This window comes from Silene latifolia, chromosome 6 (genome assembly GCF_048544455.1).
Source record: "Silene latifolia isolate original U9 population chromosome 6, ASM4854445v1, whole genome shotgun sequence".
NCBI lineage: Eukaryota > Viridiplantae > Streptophyta > Magnoliopsida > Caryophyllales > Caryophyllaceae > Silene > Silene latifolia.
Window position 1 is genome coordinate 133,253,717 of NC_133531.1, and position 23,470 is coordinate 133,277,186.

General features: G+C 36.1%; 2 protein-coding genes, 1 non-coding gene and 1 pseudogene across 3 annotated transcripts; 3 read left to right on the top strand and 1 right to left on the bottom strand.

Annotated features, from left to right (window-relative positions):
- Positions 1-646: 646 nt before the first annotated feature.
- On the bottom strand, positions 647-1,371 carry LOC141588716 (geraniol 8-hydroxylase-like; annotated as a pseudogene).
- A 4,474-nt stretch (positions 1,372-5,845) lies between these two features.
- On the top strand, positions 5,846-5,919 carry TRNAV-AAC (transfer RNA valine (anticodon AAC)). Its single transcript has one exon. It is a non-coding gene; the product is annotated as a tRNA-Val (tRNA).
- A 1,924-nt stretch (positions 5,920-7,843) lies between these two features.
- On the top strand, positions 7,844-8,389 carry LOC141588717 (uncharacterized). Its single transcript, XM_074410145.1, has one exon. The coding sequence runs from the start codon at positions 7,844-7,846 to the stop codon at positions 8,387-8,389; it is 546 nt and encodes a 181-aa protein (XP_074266246.1).
- Positions 8,390-17,100: 8,711 nt separating this feature from the next.
- LOC141588718 (uncharacterized) lies at positions 17,101-18,165 on the top strand. Its single transcript, XM_074410146.1, has 2 exons — positions 17,101-17,615; positions 17,700-18,165. The coding sequence occupies exons 1-2, from the start codon at positions 17,101-17,103 to the stop codon at positions 18,163-18,165; spliced, it is 981 nt and encodes a 326-aa protein (XP_074266247.1).
- Positions 18,166-23,470: the final 5,305 nt, after the last annotated feature.

Consider the following 23,470-nt stretch of genomic DNA (forward strand, 5'->3'; position numbering starts at 1 on the left):
TACATTAATGTTTTAGACTTTTAAACGAAGCTTAACCTAGTTGTATAATTCTTTTTTTCATCTGAAAAATACAAAAGAAAGGTAGTGATAAAAATTATTTGTGAGCAGATGGTTAAGGATTAGTGATGAATAATAAAAACCTCTACCGGTGTGTTACATGCGCGTTATTTATAAAGTGCAACTAGCGAGGTGTACGACACTACGAGTAGTCTACATTACAATTTCTCAGATTTATTTCCTTCTAGTTTATTTATCATGTTTTTCCCTTTACCCCAATATAATAGCTTTACGCTTTCATATATTACTACTTATACTCCAAAGAATGGTTTTCGTTGCAGTGGCATAGGTGGGCTGTAGATGAAAAAGGAAGGAGCAAGAGCGGTGTGCCGTGGCTATCAAAACAATCTCCAGCACCTAGTAGAGAAGAATGGGATGAGAATAGATGGCCAGGGAGTTAAAACAGTGCCTCATATTTTATTGATGAGCTTAACATTTACTTCAGTTTGAGTAGGAATTTCGCCAACCAGCCGAATCAAGTTTTAAATTCTTTCATTTTCCAAACACTAAAGTTGGCCTGATGCCATAATGAGTTACAATTGATAGTTTTCCTGCATATTATTACTGCTTCATTCCTTAAGATAAACTTCTTCATGTGCTACTGGGATGGTTACATTAGACATGAACTGGAATTGCCTTAAGATGTTGGGCTTTCTCCAAGGTGATCCCAAATTTCTCCTCCATATTCATATTCTCAGGCGAAATCCCGTCTTCCAATTTCCAGCAAAACCCGTTAATCAATGCTGCCAGCATCAAATGGACCATCCTGAATGGCAACCCAGGACATATTCGGCATCCAGCACCAAATGGGATTAACTCAAAGTCATGCCCTCTGACATCAATTTCAGAACCCAAAAATCTCCCAGGCTCAAATTAGTAAGGGTTTTCCCACAAATTGGGATCTCTTCCTATTCCCCATATGTTCACCAGTATTTGTGCATCCTTTGGTACAGTAAAGCCGAAGAGGTTGACATCAAAAACAGCTTTTCTTGGTACTGATAGAGGCACTGGTGGATGCATTCTGAAGGCTTCTTCTTTCACAACAGCCTGTAGGTATGGCAGCCTGGTAATATCCGATTCTTCAACTGGATTTCCTTTTCCAATGATTACTTGGAGAGCTCTGCTTGGCGCCGCCTTTATTTTTTCTGGATTGCGACCCAATTCGAGACTCATGAGAAGGCCATAGGTCTTGGCTAGTTTAGCCAAGATGATATGAGGCACGGTGCCAAGCCCAAAGAGGTTTCCGAAGATAGGTATACCAGGTGGACCTGGTGGTGGCTTCCTGGAGTTCGATTCACGGCCTTTCTTCGACATTGACATTAGCAAGTATAATACAGGAATTGATATTAGAAGAGGGAGCATGATAGTGAAGCAATCCATGACCTCTCTCTTCTTTGAATGAACTAGTTACCAGTATCTTGCTGTGTGTTTGGTTGCTGCTATTTGGCTGTTGCTGTGTGTAATATAGGAAATTTTGAAAAATTAAAATTGTCTGATAAGTTTGTCAATGTATAGAGCATCAGCCTAAAATGTTACTATAAAACACCAGAAAATCTTGCAAGATTCTGTGGATGATATAGTTGCTATGAGGTACGTATACATGACTTCGGTTCAAATTTCGCCATAATTTAAGTTGTTATCGTGGCTTCTTGTACAAAAAATGGACGGTCTCGCATTTGAAATTGGTGAGACTGATACGATAAGAGTCAATCATCTTCACCAAAGTTGCATTTTTATATTTCATGGGATTTTCCAAGCCATACTGTTTTCGTATATTAGTGTTAGCTACTCCAACACCGTCTTACCCTTAACAGCCTATTGTCACACCGATGTGAATACAAAACTTTACAAAGAAGATTGTGAAAAGAAATTTATTATTTGGAAAAAAATTCGCTTGCATTTCCGAACTTCTTCAGAGGATTTGGCAAATTATGGGGGTTGTATAACTTTCTTATTTTGAATAATGAATAAATGGAAAGATTATTTGGATTTTGAAGGAAAAAAAAAAACAATATCAGAACTATGTAAATCAAGACATTGTTACCTACATTTTAAAAATTCATGCCTATTAGGCAAGACGCGATTGAATAAAGAATAATCGTATTATTCTACACTCATGCTAAGGATAAAGTAGGTTTTACATCTACCTTTAACTAAAAGAATAAGAAACTCTAGAATTTTTCCCGCTCAAATTTTTAGTAAGGAATTTGACCTTCTATATTTGGCTATATTATTCGGTTGAAATATTCTATACAAATTGGGCCTAACAAGTGAACATATAATTTTTAGTAGAAGTATCTTTCAAGACTAATGTGTGAAATAAGATTGCAATATACCAAATTATGTAGCATAACAAATCTTTCACCTTAAATAAAATATGGGTTTTTCTAACCTATGCCCACTCGGCATAGGATAAGAAATCAAAAAAAGAAAAGAATTAAATGTGTTTCTTATAATAGAAGTAAAAAGTGATGGATATTGCAATTTCCCATAAAAATAACATTTAATTCTTTCCTAATTTGATTTCTTATCCTATGCCAAGTGGGCATAGGTTAGAAAAACCGATAAAATATACCAAATAATATTCTTATGAGATTTGGTTGTTGCCACATTTTTAACTCATCCCCACTAAACTAAAAGAACAAGAGTTGCTCACAATTTTTCCGCTCAATTGATTGATAAATATGATGCGGCCACATTAAAATTATGAATTTTAATTTATTCACTAAAGACTGCATCTACATAATAAAATATTATAATCAAATCAAATGCCCACTAAAAATAGGCTTAACACTGCCATTATTCACGCTTAATATACCCGTAGTATACTAATTTGTTCTTTTTTAAGTTGGTGGTTGGAGTTGATAAAGTTTCAATTTTATTTGTTTTTTTTTCTAAAATAAATTGTCCTTTTTTTTAAAGTTAACTAATCTTTATTAATATGGGTTGTTCTTAATAAAGGATAAAGAGTAAGAATCAATAATTCTAATTTTCCTATTAAAAATAAAAGAAAAAAGAATATAAGGGTAAATAGTATTTTTAATTGTTTGTAAATCGTCCTCCTAGATGTGTCGTATACTGTTTATATATGTTTTCGTTATAAGGTCAATATGCACTTTATAATAACAGAGAACTGAACATATATTAGATTATGTTATTCTATAATAGTCAGCTATCATTATTTTTAATAATAACAATATATTCACACAAAAATAACTTAATTAAAAAGTCCTTTGAATAGTAAACCTTTACTTTTATATAATTTTATTAATATTATAATCAGTACATTACAACTTACTATTATAATCACAACTCATTTATGTAAAAAAAAATTAATTTTTACAAGCTCAATTAATTTAAACCTCACAAATGCCGTGCTTTAGCACGGGATCTCAACTAGTTACAAATAAATGAATTACATAATTTTAAAAAAAAAAAATAATAATAAAATTACATAATTACGAGAAGGAATTACATTTAATTACGGGATTGAATTGCTAATTGCTAATTGTTCAGGTTAATATTTGTTAATTCAGATTGTTAATTAACTTGTCTCTTTACTAGCGTAAGGTAACTATTCCGAGTTACTCGACGAATTAATGTCACATTAGTAGTTGATGTTGTGTTTGTTGTTTGATAAGTGTTTAGGTGATTGATAATGTTTTACTTTCGTTTTTCACATGATAGAAATTGGAAATAGCATGAGAATAATATTGTGATAAATTTTATGATTTGGGCCAAAGTAGGCAAAGACTCTGAGCTGGGCCAGATTGACCGAACGAGTTTGGTCAAACTAGGTTTAAACCGGTCAGCCTCGATTTGACCGATGACCCGTCGCGGGACTCGGGTCGAGGGTTTGTCTTTGAGGTGAGATTGGTTGTTATTGGAAGTTTTATGTTATGCCTTGATATTTGTAATTATCATTTCACATGTTGGTTGTTGGATGCTTTGGATGCCTTATGCTTGAGTCTTCTTGCCTTGTTGCCATTTTAGCTTGTTCTCATGAATTATGAGATTAACGGTTAGCTGGAATTTGGATTATTATTGATATTGGAGATTTTGTTGGTTTGTCAGCTGAATATGCTCTTGCGTAGCCTTTCATATACTAGGATGTGTATGATCTTTTGTGTGTACAAGTTTGGACTCTTTGCCCCTCTTATGGTTAATTGGGTATCCTACTTGTCTTGTGTGGTGTGGGCTAAAGTATTCAAGCTGGGACTAGCTGGGAGTCTGGGACTAGGTCCTAGGTGAGTATTTCGGCCTTCATCATAGATAGGTCATTATAGTCTTTGACGAGTGTATGTTCACTGCTCAATAGCCTTTGTGTTCCTGACTTGGTGGGTTTATATCCAAGTTGGGGCATGCCCTCGTTACTTATTTTGAGAGTAAGTGGTCAGCTTAAGTACTAGCCAACCCTTTGGTGGACTCCTTAGGGTACTCACTTTGTTTTAAAAAAATTGTGGGTCTTGGGTGCGGTGGTGTGTATCCGCATGTCTAGGTCTGCGCAGATTTTAGGCTAGGGTTGTGTTGTGTCTTGGCCATATTTTGATAGAACCTCTGAGCCAAGATACCGGTTCGATTACCTTCCCTACCTCGTGGTATAGACTCGAGTTACAGAGTGACTATTGACGGTGCTAAGAACTTATGCCTGTCTTTGATATATTGTCCTTTCTTGTTTGATGATTCTATGAATCATAGAAGGTGAGATGCAAGCCGGCTATGGTTGATAGAGTTTGGATTCCTGGATGTTATGTAATTCACATGATAGTGTAGTATGAGTCGGTTTAGTATTCACATGCTAGGACTATGTGGTGTTATATTGTTGTTCACATGATAAGCACGATTGTCTAGCATCTATATGCTAAGGCATTGTGTGATTCGTATTCATATTCTTATGTTTACATGTTATATTAATTATGACATTTCGTGGCTGGGAGAACTCGGAGTTACTCCCCACTGACTGTGGCTTTCGTATTTGTATAAAATGCGAATGACAGGTAGGTGATGGATATATGGGATACATGGACGAGCTAGCGAGCAAAGTAACCTTGGAACCTAGATTGGCTTTATTTTATTGTGACCCTTAAACACTTTTTATGTCACATACATTTTAGGGACATATGTCTCCCTCTTTACATTTGGTTGTATAATTTGTTATTCGCGACTTTAGCGATGGTTATGTTTTGACACTTCTAGTTAGACCTTGTATGTTTGACACCTTCCAATTTGGATATCTTTATAACAGGTTCAGGTTTTAAAATTACAGGTTTTTACCCAATTGAACCTATTACAAACATATCCATGCAGTTTTATTCTAGAATTACGTGTTTACTTTTCCGCGATAAGTGAGGGTGTCACAGTTGGTATTTAACATTATCTATTACACATTAATCATGTACATCACGGAATGTCACCTATTGCCCAATTATTATAATAGAAATGCAAATTTAAATATTCATCAAAAAAATATTCATATCGATAATACATACCCGTGCAATTTTGCATGGGTTTAAAACTAGTTACTCGTAAAAAAATTACATCAACAATTTATATCCTTCAATGAAAATAAAAATGTGGCTTGCGTAAATGAGTTGTTGGGTCGGGATTAAAGAGTATCGCCTCAGTAGAGTCCTCCCAGAATTCTTCCCATTTTTTATTGTAAAAATAATTGTAGCAGAAAATAACACTGTGCGATCAATCAATTAGAACAAAGGAAAACAAACAAAAAAGAAAGGAGACTCGTGCAATAAAGGGATATTTAAATTTACTATTAGCTAATATAACAAATGGTTTCGTGGTGTAGTTGGTTATCACGTCAGTCTAACACACTGAAGGTCTCCGGTTCGAACCCGGGCGAAGCCAAATTTCCATTTTTTTGGTCCTCGTTGTTCTCCTTCGGAGAGGGATTGTTTTTTGAATAAGCATCCAAATTTTATCCTTTACCTACTACGGAGTACGAAATACTATATTCGTTCACATTCATCTTAAATTTGATCGTACCATCTGCACTAGTGCACTACGAGTCTATGATATATACGACTCTGCCGAGGATGGCTTAACCATATCTTGGATTGTTACCATCGTATAGAAGAAATTCGACCCCTATTTTTAAAATTCATAAACATTTTGCTTAATCATATAGGATAATATCCTACGGTAAAGGTACATTAATTAGTAACTATGGTTAAGTTAACTACTTTGTACAATAAGCTATATTATGTAATATCAATGAGATCGATCAATTGAATAAAAATATTAGACGATAAATTGTGAATTACTCTATTTAGTACTCGTAATATTCATAATCATGAATCATGCAGAATGTTACTCACGAGAAATCATAGAAATTACACAATTAGTAATATTCATAATCATTCCTTAAATTATATGGCCTACAAATTGCCTTGTGCAATAAGCCAATAGCCAGTATTAATGTACTATGGTTGTTGAGAGTTTGAGAAATAGTATGTGGTCATCCCACCTTTTCAAACATTTTTGTCAATATTTACATAATGTTTTCTCAAATAATAGATGGTGTTTTTGTATAATGTATAGATATATACAGTATTTTATATCGGATAATAATTGTTGTGTAAGATTATTGTCTTATAGGGTGAAACGCGGAAGAAAATCAAGGGCCACTAGACCATCTTGAAAAAAGCTAGTAAAATCCATGTTTTACTGGCTTTTGAAAAAGATTATTGGCTATAAAGCCATCGTCTCACCGATTTTACTAGCTTTTGAAATAAGCAATGATAACAAAAAAATCAATTCTAATTTCATCTATGCTACTTCGTGAAAAAGAAAAATCATGGAATTCTCGATTGCACAATATAGGTATAGGTTTTAGTTTAATAAGCGTAGGTAAGTGCTCGAAAAAAAAAAAAGTTGATGATCAAGATCAGAACATCGATCAGTTTCAAATTTAACGTGTAGCAAAATCCTCTATATATAAAAGTCAAAGTCTACTTTTTTGATGACGAGGGGGTTAAATCCCCCCGAGCCCATGCATTCCCCCACCACCACATGGACCATGTAAGTCACCCCCTTCGGGGGCTGCAATGTCCAAGTGATCATCACCACAGCTGGTAGTCGAACCCGGGACCTCTCAACTCCTGCATTTCTGCAAGCTTCAAGGTTTAACCCGGCTACCACTGGACTAACACAACTTGGTTTTTGTGCCCATGGCCATGCACGCATAGAAAGCTTCGTGCCGCCATTGATTTATAGAACCATGGCCAGAAAATCAAACCAGCAGAGACAACGTGAGATGACGTTGAGAGGGAGGAGTATCCCTGCCTCGACCAATGAGGAGAGTTTGGAGGAAACAAGTGAGGAAAGTTTAATGAATGAAAACCCTAGCAGTCTGCGAAGTGGTCCAAATGTTGAAGATGAGGGGAGGACTAGGAACATTCATGAAGTTGTAGGTATACCTGAATTGGTAGTGGAGACGGATGATGAGACAGAAGAAGAAGAAGAAGAAGAAGAAGAAGAAGAAGAAGATGTGAATGAAAGTGAGAATGAGGAAGAGATTGCAAATGAAAAACAGGGGGAGGGCAACCAGGAGGAGGTTGCAGAAACAGAGCATGTTGAACTGCTGCAAATTGAACACGATGATGTTGAAGAGTAGATTGAGTATTGGAAGCAAGCTGTAATATGCTTTATTTTAGGGGCCAATCCGCCGTGGGAGGTAATTGAGGGTTTCTTTAGACGCATTTGGACGAAATTTAACATTGACAAAATATCATTCTTGTCTAATGGAGTGTTTCTAGTTCATTTAAAAACTATGGAAATGAAGGAAAAGGTGCTTAATTCAGGTCATTATCTCTTTGATAATAAGCCAATGATTGTTAAGGCATGGGTGAGAGACATGGAAATGAAAAAGGAGGATGTCAAGTGTGTGCCTGCGTGGATTAGGTTTCACAATTTGCCCCTGAAATTTTGGGGAAAGGGATTACCTAAAATCACAGGCATAGTGGGCAATTATGTTAAGAGTGATTCAGCAACAGAGGAGAGAACCAGATTAGGGTTTGCAAGAGTGATGGTGGAACTGGTTGTGGATCAAGAACTGCCATCTAAAGTTTTATTTAAGGATGAAAGAGGTGTAGTGATACATGTTGAGGTTGAATATGAGTGGAAACCAGTCAAATGCAAGCAGTGTCAGGGGATGGGGCATGAAATGGAGCAATGTAGGAGAGGCAAGGTTCAGAAGGAGAGGGTTGTAGTCAAGCAAGTTTGGAGGCCAGTCGTGCACCATGATAAGTCTAAGAAAAACTCTCAGGGAGACCAAGTGATTAAGATCAGGTCTGTGCCTCACCATCGAGGGTGCTAACTCACTACAAAAAAAAGGTGTCGATGTGACGGAGACATTGCGACAGACACTTAACCCGTAGCAAATTTAAACCTGCGACGGACCTTGCGACGGACCACTGAACCTGCGACGGAAATTCCATCGCAGCCAAATTTCCCAGACCGCCAAAATTTTCTGACATGGCGGGAAGGCCTGCGACGGAATTTCCGTCGCAACATTAAAATAATATTAAATTCTGTGACGGAAATTCCGTCGCTGCAATAAAATAATATTTTTTCTGCGACGGAAATTCCGTCGTAGCCTTTTTTTAATGACAGCTTTTACAGCTCATCAAATAAAATATTTTTTTAACCTTGCGACGGAATTTCCGTCGCAGGCTTTTTTTATACACGGGTTTTCAACCCATCTCTCTTCAATTATTTTACCCAATTGTTTTTCGAAATCCCTAAATATTGCGACACCACTCCGACCACCACCCCACTCCGACCACCACCCCGTTTTTCCCGTCCGACCACCGTTCCTCTCTCCCCTATCCTTTCTTCTTTCCCTTTCCTTTTCCCTTTCCCCTTTCCCTTTTCTCCCTCTACCGTTGTCGCCGCCGCCCTCCGCCGCCCTCTGCCACCCTAAGTCGCCGCCGTGCTCCCTTCACTCTATTCTTACTTCCTTGTCTCAATTAATTCAAGGCCAGGTTTGTTTACTTTATTTTATTATTTTGATTAATTAGGGTTGTTTTATGGTTATTATTTTGATTAGTTATGGTTAGTTTAGGATGCTTATTTTGATTAAGTGTAGGATTATTAGAATAATTTAGTTTAATTAAAATCCAATTTAGGATATTTAATATTATTAGGGTAGTTTAGTTTAGTTAAAAGCCAATTTAGGATGTTTAATCAATTTTAGGATGATTTGTTTAATTAAGTTTAGGATTGTTAAAATAATTTAGTTTAATTAAAATCCAATTTAGGATGTTTAGGATTATTAGGGTAGTTTAGTTTAGCTAAAAGCTAATTTAGGATGTTTTAACCAATTTTAGTATGCTTACTCTACTTTTGCTTAGTTTTATATGTTTATTAGTATGGTTGTGTTGCTGTGAAATCATAATATTTTGTATCTGTGATTGATAATATATTTTTGACCTAGTACCCGTTCAGGGATTACACATTAGGTGTAATTCTTGAATAGTCCCCGTTTTGGGACTGTCTTTGAATCTTTTATGCCATTTAGGTGGTAAATACTCATTTATTTCTTGATTGTTCTAAGAAAAAATTTGGTTGACATTTCCTTTAATGTTCTCTGAATACATATGTAGAGTGATAATTCATTCTAAATAATGTATTTGGAGAACTGTAAGGAAGTGCTGCCGAATTTTTGTCTCAAAACAATCAAGAAAAAATGGGTATTTATTAATGGTATGAAAGATTCAAAGATGAGTTTAGGTTGGAGAGATAAGGACACCAATACATTATGTATTTTTTTTGCAGGTTGTGGTTGTGGTTGTGGTTGTTGTTGTTGTTGTTGTTGTTGTTGTTGTTGGAGAGATAAGGACCCCAATACATTATGTATTTTTTTTGCAGGTTGTTGTTGTTGTTGTTGTTGTTGTTGTTGTTGTTGTTGTTGTTGTTGTTGTTGTTGTTGTTGTTGTTGTTGTTGTTGTTGTTGTTGTTGTTGTTGTTGTTGTTGTTGTTGTTGTTGTTGTTGTTGTTGTTGTTGTTGTTGTTGTTGTTGTTGTTGTTGTTGTTGTTGTTGTTGTTGTTGTTGTTGTTGTTGTTGTTGTTGTTGTTGTTGTTGTTGTTGTTGTTGTTGTTGTTGTTGTTGTTGTTGTTGTTGTTGTTGTTGTTGTTGTTGTTGTTGTTGTTGTTGTTGTTGTTGTTGTTGTTGTTGTTGTTGTTGTTGTTGTTGTTGTTGTTGTTGTTGTTGTTGTTGTTGTTGTTGTTATTGTTACCATTTTTATTAATAATTGTTATTTACCAATAGTATATAGGTAGATTTGCAATGAAGAGATTAGAACGAAACTGGATGTATGAAAGGTTGGATTCCAATAAAAAATTAAGGAAGGAATTTGTAATAGGGGTTGATAAATTCATTGATTTTGTTAAGCAACAAGACGAATTCATTAGAAGTAAAGAAATTAGGTGTCCATGTACTAAGTGTAAAAATAAAAAATATTTACTTGAACAAGAAGTACGAAAACACCTTGGTCTGAAGGGTTTTTGTGACAACTATTATGATTGGGTGTGTCACGGAGAGAAATTTCCCGGTGAGGAAGAGGAAATGACAATGCCCTATGACAACCCTTATAGGGATATGGTAGAGGATGCGTTGCGCGATAGCATTGATCAAATTAGGGAAGAAGCTCTTAATGCCGAAGAGGTTGACGAATCTCCAAATCCCAATGTATTAGCCTTTTTTCAAATGTTAAAATGTGCCGAGCAACCTGTCTACGAGGGATGTCGAATCTCATTGCTACAGTCAGCTGCAAGGCTTGTCACTCTGAAATGTGAATTCAACTTAGCCCATAAATGTGTAGATGGTTTCACGTCACTCATGGGAGACCTTCTTCCTCAAAATCATATTTTGATGCGTAACTTCTATGAAACCAAAAATGTTCTCAAAGCTCTTCAACTTCCTCATGAAAAGATAGATATATGTTTTAATGGATGTATGCTTTTTTGGATGGACGACGCTCTTCTTGACAAGTGTAGAAAATGTGGTAGAGCTAGGTACAAAAGTGCAAAGAATGAAAATGGCAAAAGGGTCCCTGAAAATTTCTTAAATTATTTCCCAATAGGGCCACGTTTGCAACGAATTTATGCCACAAAACACCTCGCGGAACAAATACGTTGGCATTATGAAAATCCCTGTGTTAGTGGGACAATGTCTCATCCAAGTGACAGTGAGGCTTGGAAACATTTTGATCATCTTCATCCTTCTTTTGCATCTGAGCCTCGGAATGTTAGATTTGGACTTTGCACTAATGGTTTCTCAGCTTTTGGTCCATTCGGGAAATTGTATTCATGCTGGCCGGTGATGCTTACTCCTTACAATTTACCACCCTGTCTATGCATGAAAAGACAATTTATGTTCTTAACATTAATTATTCCCGGACCAAAGAGTCCCAAACAAAACCTTGACGTCTATTTACAGCCTCTAATTCACGAGTTGAAGCAATTGTGGGACACAGGATTGTTTACATATGACGTGTCTAGGAAACAAAACTTCAACTTAAGAGCCGCACTCCTATGGACGATCAACGACTTTCCTGCTTATGGCATGTTATCTGGTTGGTCAACTGCTGGTGAGAATGCATGTCCATGTTGTACGAAAAAAGTGACTAAATCGATTTGGCTTGAAAGATAGCGAGAAAATGGAGTTGGTTTGATTGTCATAGACAATATTTAGACACTGATCATATTTTTCGCAAGGATAAGGTCCACTTTCGAAAAGGAAGAATAGAGAACGATGTTGCTGGAACGAAGTTATCGGGCGAACAAATGTGGGAATGTGTTAAACATTTACCAAAAATTGTGGATGCATCTGACCATGAATTGAGAACGGTTAAAGCGAAACGAATTGGGTGGTGGAAACAAATCATTTTTTGGGAGCTTCCATATTGGAGCACACTACTAATTCGGCATAACCTTGATGTCATGCATATTGAGAAAAAAAATTTTGAACAACTAATTCACATGGTGATGGATAGAAAAGACAAGACAACCTTGCACCCAAATGCACAAAAAGACATGTTACAACTTTGTTTAAGTAAGCGAAAGGTGGATTCAGCCATTTTGAAAAAGGAGCAGAAGAAAGTGTTGTGTGATTGGATATGTAATTTAAAGTTTCCAGACGACTATGCTTCAGATTTGAGAAGATGTGTCGATATGAATGAGTTGAAGCTACATGGCTTGAAAAGCCATGACTGTCATGTGTTTATGGAGCGTTTACTGCCGGTTGCTTTAAGGCACCTTCTCCCAAGAAATGAGTGGAATGCCATAACTGAGATTAGTCAATTTTTCAGAGATTTGTGCACTTCATCAATACAAATTGAAAAAATAACAAGTCTCGAGAAAAATATTGACGAGATAATCTGCAAATTGGAAAAAATACTTCCACCTTCCTTTTTTAACTCAATGGAACATCTGCCAATTTATTTGCCATACGAAGTGAAAGTGGGTGGTCCACTGGTCCTGTGCAATATAGGTGGATGTATCCTTTTGAGAGGTAATATCAATATCTTTCACGAAACCTTTTAAGGTTATTAGTTGAATGTCATTCATTCTTAACCAATTTTTTTGTAGGTTCTTGATTCATTTGAAACAAAAAATTGGAAATAAAGCTCGTGTTCAAGGGTCATTATGCAACGCATATTTGCTTGAAAAAATAGCAAATTTTTGTTCTTTTTACTTTGAAGAACATATAGACACGAAGGCAAAAGACTTTGACGTAGGTCAGAAAAAGCCGGAGCATTCTACCTTGCCTGAGCTATTTCAAGATCACGAGGGCACTACTTCTGGAAAATGTCGTGAAAGATTTTTGGAAGATAACGAATATGAACGTGCACACCTCTATGTTTTATCTAATTTTGATTCTGATGAGTTGAAATGTAAGGAAAGGTAAGTGAAAAAAATTAATTTTAAATGTTGTTTCAAAAGTAAAACATGCAAAAATTAATTCAAAACTTAATTTGGCATTTTTGAATAGGTTATTTGAGGATTATATCAAAAGAGAATATCCTGAGTTTTCTATGGCCGAGGATATTTGGAACAAATTTGAAACAAAATTTCCTGACTGGTTTAGAGGTCAAGTAAGTAAATAATATATATTCTATAATGCTTATTTAAATTATATTATTATTTGGTCAATAAGTGGTTCATTATCATTAATATTAGGTAAATAATTTAAAAGACTCAATTTTAATTACCTTAGCAAATGGACCTTCAAGAAAGGTAAGAACATGGAAGCGTTATTCCATCAATGGTTACAAATTTCGAGCTTTCACAGATGGGAAGGATTTGGAAAAGTCGACAATTAACAATGGAGTATGTGTGATTTCGACTGAAGGAGCTGACTACTATGGAACCCTAAATGAAGTTGTTGAGTTGTCTTATACTGGCGAGAAAAACACTTACAACGTTATTTTATTCAAATGTAATTGGATAGATAACTCAGGAAGAGGAATGCAAGTACATAAGGAATATAAACTTGTGGATGTTAATCGGAGCAAAAAATTTCCAAGATATGACCCATTTGTGTTAGCATATCAAGTGGAACAAGTTTGCTATGCTCCTTATCCAAACATCAAAAGAGAGAAAGATCAGTGGTCAGCAATATTTAAAACAAAGGCCATATCACAAGTTGATGCTCCTACTGATGAATCTATCTTTCAAGAAGATGTTAATAATGGTGATACAACATTGGCAATAATTGAAATAGAAGATGAGAATGAAAATGTGGAGGAAGAAGAAGAAATGAAGGAGATGAAATGCAAGTACAGAATGATGATATGCAAGAGGAGGAAGATGAGGAAGAGTTGGGGGAGGAGGCTTTGAAGAAGTATTTAGAAGAAGAAGATGATGAGGATTTCTTAGATTCGCTCTTTAAAGGCAACGAAGACACTAATTTAAGTGATGATGATGATGACTAGGATTTATATTAGATGTAGATATTTTGTACCTTTTCATTCAATCTTATTATTATTTTGTTGGTACTATTAGTTGTAGATGCCGTATGACTTAATTTTAATGAAATCTAGTTACTTTGTATGAAATCTAGTTTGTTTTCATTCAATCTTACTTTTCGTTCAATCTTAATTTTTTACTTTGTTGCTATTATTTGATTACTTGACTGAGACGGAGAGAGTTCGAGTACTATTTAATTTGTTATTTTGTTGCTATTATTTGATTATTCGATTTCTTATTTTGTTGATTTCGTACATAGTTGTTACTATTTAATTTCTTACTTATTGCTATTATTTGATTTTTTATTTTGTTGCTACTATTTGATTTCTAACAATGTTGAAGAATTTACTTGGTTTGTATGGCAACGAGGGGACGAAGAAGAGGTAGTAATAGTAATGCAGGAAACCGAGGAAATGAAAACGAGAATGAAGAAATACCTGCAGGTCATCAAGAGCAACAACAAAATCCACCAATTGAGAAAGTTCATCTCGATCCTCTTGAGCATGATGGCATCTGGTAAGTTTGTCATTTTTTTCGTAATTAACTATTTTTATAATGATTTATATATATATATATATATATATATATATATATATATTATATTGTCATTTTTTTTTCAGGTTTAGTGATGCATCCGTTGTGAACTTGATATCGGATAATATTGGATGCAACTACAAAAAACATGCTCCTAATTGGAAAATGGCGTCATCTACTATAAAGAAGCATTGGTGTAATTGAATTGGTTTGAGGTATTAGCAATTGTCATTTTTTTAATATTAGGTATTTTATTCATTTATTTTATATTTATTTACAATGAAGTTTATTTTATAACCTTATCGTTTATTGAACAATGGCGTGTAAGTTACGATCCCCGCGACAAGCCAAGGGTTAAGAAGGCTTGGGAAGAGGCCATGAAGACCCGTTTACGGCAAATGATTTATCGAGCTTATCATAAGAAAGAGCATGAAAAGCCGGAGTGGATTAGTGTTGAGTTGCACCGTAAATTGAAGAAAAGACCACTTGACGAACCTAATTTTACGGAAAAATCGGAGTAATATTCGGCTAACCGTAAGTCGGGATGTGACGAGAAGGGGAAGGCGTTGGGTACTCACCTAATGGGTCGAAAGAACACATTGCAATATATGGACTCAATGGTAATTTCTTCACTTGCCTTTTTAATTTATTACCTTTTTTTTCTTTAACTTTATTTAAAGTTAGTAATTATATTATACAAGTATCAAAATTGTAGATTGATAAAGATGGGAAAGGAGAAATTCCGCCCGCTTTGCACTTGTTGGAGAAAACAAAGAAGCATAGCACAAAAGGATGGTTAACCAAAAAAGGCAGTCAACTCTTTGTAAGTTACTATGATTATTTAATTTAACTCATTTTTTCAATCTTGATTATTTAGTAGATGGTATCTAATCTTTCGTTTTTTTAATGATATAGGGTAAGATCATCTCAAAGAAAACTCAGCTTCAGAGTCAAGGGGTCGAGAACATCGATGAAAATGAGATTTATATTGAAGAACATGGAGGATTTGATGAGAAAGGTAGAGTATATGGCGCAGGACCAGCAGCACCACACATTTGGGCGCACCACCGCCACTCGACTGGTAACGCCCCTTCTACTCCTCATACTCCGGGTTTTGTTGGTAGAGTCGCAAAAGAGAATGCCCGACTTAAGCAAATCGAGGCCGAACAATCTCAAAGGATTGCGGCAATAGAGCAGTTCTTGAGCCAACAAGGTTTTACTACTCAAACTTGTAATCCCGGAGGTGTATTTCAAGGTGGAAATGACTTTGATGATGATGGTGCCGACAATGCTAGGCCTAATTCTACTCATTTCGCCTCATTCACTCCCGTGAATTGATTAGTAGCTTTGTTTGTTGAACACTTATTTAGCTTTGTTTGTTGAACACGTATTTGGTTTAAGTTTGTTGAACACGTATTTAGTTTAAGTTTAATTTGTTGTGTACTAAACTTATGTAAACCTTTTATTTTAAGTTTATGTGAAAATGTTTTTTGGAAATCTCGTCTTGAACGAGTTGTAAATTTGTCAAATGCTGGAAATTTCTGTTTGTTTGCAGGAAACCGTATGTAAATTGCTTTTTAAGCAATTTGGGGGAGCTGGGAATGCTGTAAACCCACTGGAACTTTTTTATTTGCGACGGAATTTCCGTCGCAGATGTTGACTATTGCCTTGACTTTATGGGCCACGTGGACACCATAAACAGTGTCTTGCGACGGAATTTCCGTCGCAGATGTTGACTATTGCCTTGACTGAAGGGGCCACGTGGACACCATGAACAGTGGCTTGCGACGGAATTTCCATCGCAGATGTTGACTATTGCTTTGACTGAAGGGGCCACGTGGACACCATGAACAGTGATTTGCGACGGAATATCCGTCACAAGGCCAAATTTTTTGACGGAATTCAGCGACGCCTTTTCCGTCGCAGGATTATGGTTGCTACGGAATTTCCGTCGCAAGAATTTTTTTTGCGACGGTTGAAAACCGTCGCAGATCCGTCGCAAATGCTATATTTGCGACGGTATATCTGCTTTTGCGACGGATGTTTCCGTCGCTATGGTACCTTTTTTTTGTAGTGACTACACCAGTCAAGAGGCTAGTCCTAATGACTAGAGGAGATAAGTCACATGAAGCAGCAAAGGATGGTTATAGCAGAGAATCATTTGGGGCCCAGCCCTATAAGGAGATACTCAAATCTCCTGGGAAAATAGCTGTTATGGAATATGGTAATGATAATCCCCCAAAATTATCTAATGGATAGTTTAGTTTTTTGGAATGTGAGAGGCATGAATAGAGTAGGAAAACAAAAAGCAATAAATTTTTTCTTACAAAATAAAGGGATTGGTTTGTTTGGTTTATTAGAAACAAAAATTAAGAGTAAAGTTTTTCATAAAGTAGTTAATAATTTCAACAACTGGTGTATTTATACTAATAATGGATATCATAATGGGGGAGAATCTGGATTCTTTGGCAACCCAAGACTTTTAGGGTTCACTTCCTGGAGTACAATGCTCAGTTTATTGACATGAAGGTTGAGTCCTTGGTGAGTAGGGATATCTTTTATCTGACTATGATGTATGCGTTCAATGGTGTTCATGATAAAGTCCCTCTTTGGGGTCACCTGAGGAGAATAGCAGGGACAATTACAGGTCCACATGCCATAGCAGGAGATTTTAATTGTGTCCTGTCAGCAACTGAGAGAGTTGGGGGCAATGTTCCAACTACTGAGATAGAACCTTTCAGGGACTGTGTAGCAGACTGTAGAGTTCTGAATATTAATGTAATTGGGTCCTTGTTCGCCTGGAACAACAAGCAGAAACCTGAGGAGAGGATATATAGCAGATTGGATAGAGTCTTGGTCAACAAAGCCTGGTGTGATCATTTGCCTAATTTGTATGCTCATTTCCTCCCTGAGGGAATGTATGACCATACCCCATGTATTGTGAGCAGGTCTAAGCAGACTCAGGGGAAATGTAGCTTCAAGTATTTCAACATGTGGGGAGGGTCTAAAGACTTTATTCCAATTGTGAGAAGCAATTGGCAAGTTCATGCAACTGGTACCCCTATGTTCAAGCTGATGAAAAAATTGTAGCTCCTGAAACCTGCCCTGGGACAATTGAATAGGGAGAAGTATAATGATAATGAAAATGCAACTAACATCAAGCAAAAACAGGTGGAGGAGCTCCAAGCTCAGCTTGGGAGGGATCCTACTGATATGCTGTTGAGAAGTATTGAGTATGAAGCAGTACATCTGCTAAAAGAGCTCAGTATAGCTAGAGATAGCTTTTTCTCCCAAAAAGCTAAGCACAGATGGGTAAAAGAAGGGGATTCCAACAGTGCTTTCTTTCATGGCCTACTAAAGCAAAGGAAACATTGGAATAAGGTTATCAAGGTGGAAGATATCCATGGGAAAGTCTGTGATACTCCTGAACAGATTCAGTCTGCTTTTTTAGGATACTATAGACAATTACTTGGGACCACCCACACCACTAATAAAGTTCATAAGAGGATCATTGATCAGGGACCTAGATGCAGTCCTAATGATTGTTCTAGAGTGCTCATCAGGCCAGTCAATGCCATAATATTGTGATTGCTACTGTCCAGAATTTCTTCCAGTAGAGGAGGTTGCTGGCACAAATCAATGCCATAAACCTAACACTGATTCCCAAATGTGATAGGCCTCAGAATAATGTTACCCAATTTCGACCTATTGCGTGATGCAATGTTATATACAAGGTCATTTCAAAGATTATGTGTGCTAGGCTTGCTGAGGTTTTGCCTAATATTGTGGATCAAAATCAAGGAGCTTTCATTCAGAATAGGAGTATTCAGGAGAATATTATGATTTTTCAGGATTTAATCAGATTATATGAGAGACCCAATGCCTCATCCAGGTGCCTCTTTAAAATTGATCTGCAAAAAGCGTATGATACAGTGGAATGGACGTTTGTGGAGCAGCTTTTGAGACTGCTTAAATTTCCACCTGAATTCCAGAGTATGGTAATGTAATGCATTACCACTGCTTCTTTTTCCCTATCTATTAATGGAGAAATGTTTGGATATTTCCATGGCAAGAAAGGACTTAGACAAGGAGATCCCTTGTCATCACTTATATTCACTCTTTGCATGGAGTATTTGACAAGAACACTAAAGTATGCTGCAACTAAGTATGAATTTCATTACCATCCTATGTGTAAACAACAAAGGTTAGCATGTCTTATGTTTGCTGATGATGTGCTCATGTTTAGTAAAGAGGATACAAAGTCAATGATGATTCTGCTGCAATCATTCTCAACTTTCTCTAAAGCATCTGGCTTGAATATCGGTGCTACTAAATATAATGCATATTTCAGAGGGGTATCAGATCAAATCAAACAAGACATTCTCAGGGTGTCAGGATTTACTGAAGGGGTGCTACCTTTTAAGTATCTGGGAATGCCAATACAAACTACAAGACTAAAAAAAATGGATTGTGCTTGCCTAGTTGAGAAGATATGTGGTAGGATTCACAGCTATGATGCAAGAAAATTTTCCTATGCTGGGAGACTAATACTGGTGAAATCAGTTCTTAACACTTTGCATTCCTACTGGGCCTCTATGTTTATAATACCCAAGGGTATCATCAAGAGCATTGAAGTTATATGCAGGAACTTCCTATGGGATAATGGTACAGACTACAGAAGGGTACCTCTTGTGGCATGGGATAGAATATGCAGACCAAGGGAAGAGGGAGGACTAGGGATCAAAGATCAGGGGGTGTGGAATAAGGCCATGGTTGGAAGATTGGTAGCATGAGTTGCTGAGAAAAGGGACTCCATCTAGGTTCATTGGGTGCATTAGAAGTATCTAAAAGGAAAGGACTGGATGGAGTACACTCCTTCTGCTAATTTAAGCTGGGTCTGGAGGAGGATTTGCAAAGTCAAACATGATATTTCTCATGGGTTTGTGGATGGGAATTGGGTGGTACAGCCGAATGGTTATACTCCTACAGGGTGTTATGAATGGCTCAGGGATGACAGGCCATCAATTCCCTGGAATAAGGTGGTATGGAATGCTTGGGTTGTTCCCAAACATCAGTTTATGGGGTGGTTAGTAGCCCATGGAGCCTTAAACACAGTTGATAAGCTGGTTCACTATGGAACGGAGGTAGATGATAAATGCTTACTATGTGGACAGTCAGAGGAGTGCTTGTCTCATCAGTTTTTTTAGTGCCAGTATAGCAGGAAGGTGATCATGGCTATGCAGCAGATGACTGGTTGTCAGTTCCCTCAGACTAATAGTATTGAATGGTGTGCTACTAGGGAAGGCTCTAAGGTCCAGCAAGGAGTTCAGGCATCACTAATCCTAGGAGTTGTTTACTATACATCTGGTATAAAAGAAACAAGTGTAGAGTGGACAATGTGGTGATGCGACCAGACAAAATTGCAGAAGAGATTGTTGAGGTTGTGAAGCTCAGGATTAGAGGTCGAGAAAATATGCATTTGAATGTGATTGATATAGCTTGGATGAATCAGTTAAAGCTTATGTAATTAGAGGCATGCCTTGACTGTATTTTTTCCCTCTTTATAATATATATAATACTCACATTACACCAAAAAAAAAGTCAAAGTATTTACTACTTCATGGTAAAGTCATATTATTAATTCCAAATTTTACTTTTAATTTTTGACCTTTAATTTATGTCTTCACAAAATTTTCTTTATAAAAATAACTAAAATATTATCCATTACTCCCTTAAAAAAAATATTATCCATTACTTATGAGGATAAGTTATTACAACTTTCTTTATAAGTTATACTCCCTCCAATTCACAATAAACTTCTCATTTCATTTTGACACAAAAATTAAGAAAACACACTACCCCACCATATAAATAAATTTGAACCACACAAATACACTACCCCACCATACAATTAAATTTGGACCACACAAACACTTACCAAAAAAGAAAATAGGAAAGTTATTGTCAATAGATGGAAATGGAAATAGGGAGTTTTATTGTGAATTGGAGGGAGTATTATTTTCGTTACCAAAATAGTTACGGAGTATATTATTTTCACATATAATTTGAGCTAAAATTATTCTTTCACGAACACTTCTTAATCATCTCTCAGAGTGTGTTTGGATTGAGAGATTTGGAGGGAAAAGAAAGGAAGGGGGAGTAGAGAATTTGAAATCTCTTGTTTGGATAGAAAATAAGGGTGGAGGGAAATGAAGGGGGAAGGATTTGGAGGGATTCATTTTCCCTCCTCCAAGGCAAATCAAAATCTCTCCACAATAGGCAAGATTTGGAAGAAAATTGTATCCAAACACCTACACCCCATCTCCCATCCCCTTCCCTTCCATCCCTTTCTCTTTCTTCCTTCCCCCTCTCTTCCCTTTCCTTCCACTTTTGCTATCCAAACACACCCCATGTTTTATAATGCCATGTGAAAAAAATATATTTAAACTAAACTATTAGATCACCTCTAGAATAAAATTTATGATTTAGCTAATCCAATGAATCAAATTATTATTCATTGAACTAACACAAATTCTCATTGAAGACATGACATATCCGTCACAAGCTTGTGACGGATACCACTTTACCTCACAATGTACCCATTTTTTCTCTCTCTGCAACATTATTCATGTGCTCCCCTTTCTCCACTAACCCATTTTATTACCATTTTATCTCACAAAATATCCGCCACAAATGGTAACCCGTCACAAGGGAGACCAATTGTTGAACTAATTGATCACTTAAAGTGCATGTACCTTATTAAAACTTGTACATATACTCCTCCTTTTGTGTATTGAACAATCTTATGTTGGATATATTGAGTGTTACCCGACAAATAGTACGGAGTATTTAATATAGACCGTAAGCTTAAGTATAGTATGCATGCATGCATGCACGCACGAATGGATTATTTTGGTTTTATGTACGTATATGGGATTGAAAAGAATAATCTACTTTTAGACATACTTTCTTGAACTTAAAATTGGACAAACTAGGTGAAGTAACTACTAAAAACTCATTTGTGCTACCCTCTAAATTGGTAACTTATTTGACCAAATTGTCTTAAGTGGAATCCGGGGGTAAAGCCCATATAACATTAATAAATTAGCTTTCGCATATTCTACGTCGCAACCGCATATATATCATTATACCAGTACCCGATTAATGTCTTACATAATTATTATATAATCGTAATTTAAAATAATAATAAACTAATACAATTATGTATTTACGTCATATCAATGTTTGGTACGCTTGAAGTTATTAGTATACTTACGGTGAGAACAATTAACTTAATTATTAAAGTGCATATGATGGTTGTACTATATTGGGAACAAACCAAATAGAATCATGTGGTACGTATAAGTAAGTATAACAAACAAAACAAATAAATACGCAAAAATACAAACGAGGTTTAGATGGCTTTGACTATCATTTGGAACGAACACGTAACATATGTGATGATGCGAAGCATGAATACAAAATTACAAACCCACTAATGCCTTATTATTGGCTCACCAAAGGCAATATTATTAGGCTTAATTAAGGCCGCATATTTTAGATAAGGTTTCATCACTCGGCTCTTCCTTATGTTATATGTTCTTGACCTCTGCTACAGACAGAATTTTTATAAGATGTCACATTCACTTCAAGAAATACACCAAATTTCAGATTTCATTATATTGTTCAACTTCAGGTGATGGACAAGAATCAATTATTCACAAATAAATTCGCCTCTCAAAGTGACCGCTTTAACCATTTGAAACTCAAATGCGGTTCAAAAAATCACAGTTGTAAACTTCTGGACACTACTCATACTAACATTTACATGTGAACTTCTGGCCTCTTATATTTATACAATATGGATATATTATATTGATGAGATGGTATTAATTTATTACACATTGTTAAAACTTTGAATTACAGATGACCAAAATCATTATGTGGACATATATGTTAATCTTTATAAAATACGGAGTAAATTTTTTGAACTTTAAGTCCAAACTTATGTGATATGTCCTATTTCAATTTTTTTTGGTGAAATTGTAAGTAATATTAAAGCCAAGCCCAAATTTAGGCTACAAACACTAATTACATCCAAGTTTTTGTTTGAACTACCCCCTTATACTAATAAGGAGTAGAATAAACAACCATTTTCAACAATAAACAAAATTAACCAGTAACACAATTGAAGCCTTCCAGTTACATTAACTCCCGCTGTTTACACCATTCAATCTCCTCTCTTTTAAGAGCACCAATAGTAACACCCAGTAACCTCAATCTGCATTCAGCCTGAATTTTTGAAATAAGAGCACCAGGCTGTGGAATATAACCCTCATGCCTGCACACATTCCTGGTATATACCAGATTTGGCAATGCAAAGCCGCAATCAGAGAGCTAAGCAAAAGTCTGATAAAACCAGCAAACTTCTTCATCCTGAATTTTGCATCAGCAGTAGTCTGTCCATTAATCTGAATTTTTAACCAGGCAAGCAACTTATGAAGACACATTTTAGTGTAACAGCATTCCTGGAATAAATGGTGATGAGTTTCAGGTTGGATACCATACAGAAAGCAGGAGGTTTGTTGCGTAATTCCCATCTTTACCAGTCTATCTAAGATTAACAATCTTCCATGATTTATGAGCCATAAAATAAATGAGTGTTTTGGAATGATGAATTTATTCCAAACACTCAGGAACCAAGGAACCTTTTGTATAGCTTGCTGAGTTAACCATGTGTAGCCAGCCATCAGAGATAGTATATTTCTCATTATCTGTTACCCATTTGCCTTGTATATAAGCCACTTTAAAAATTTCCTTGACCTCACAGATCTTCCTCCAAGCCCAAGAGCTAGCATATGTTGGTTTATAATCCATCCAAGATATTTGTTTC

Excerpts from the sequence above, each read along its gene's own strand:
- LOC141588718 (XM_074410146.1), top strand. The coding sequence starts at position 17,101 with ATGAAGGTTGAGTCCTTGGTGAGTAGGGATATCTTTTATCTGACTATG. Across the intron at positions 17,616-17,699 it reads CCAATTGTGAGAAGCAATTG|GGAGAAGTATAATGATAATG; the intron begins GCAAGTTCATGC and ends ACAATTGAATAG.
- LOC141588717 (XM_074410145.1), top strand. The coding sequence starts at position 7,844 with ATGGAAATGAAGGAAAAGGTGCTTAATTCAGGTCATTATCTCTTTGAT.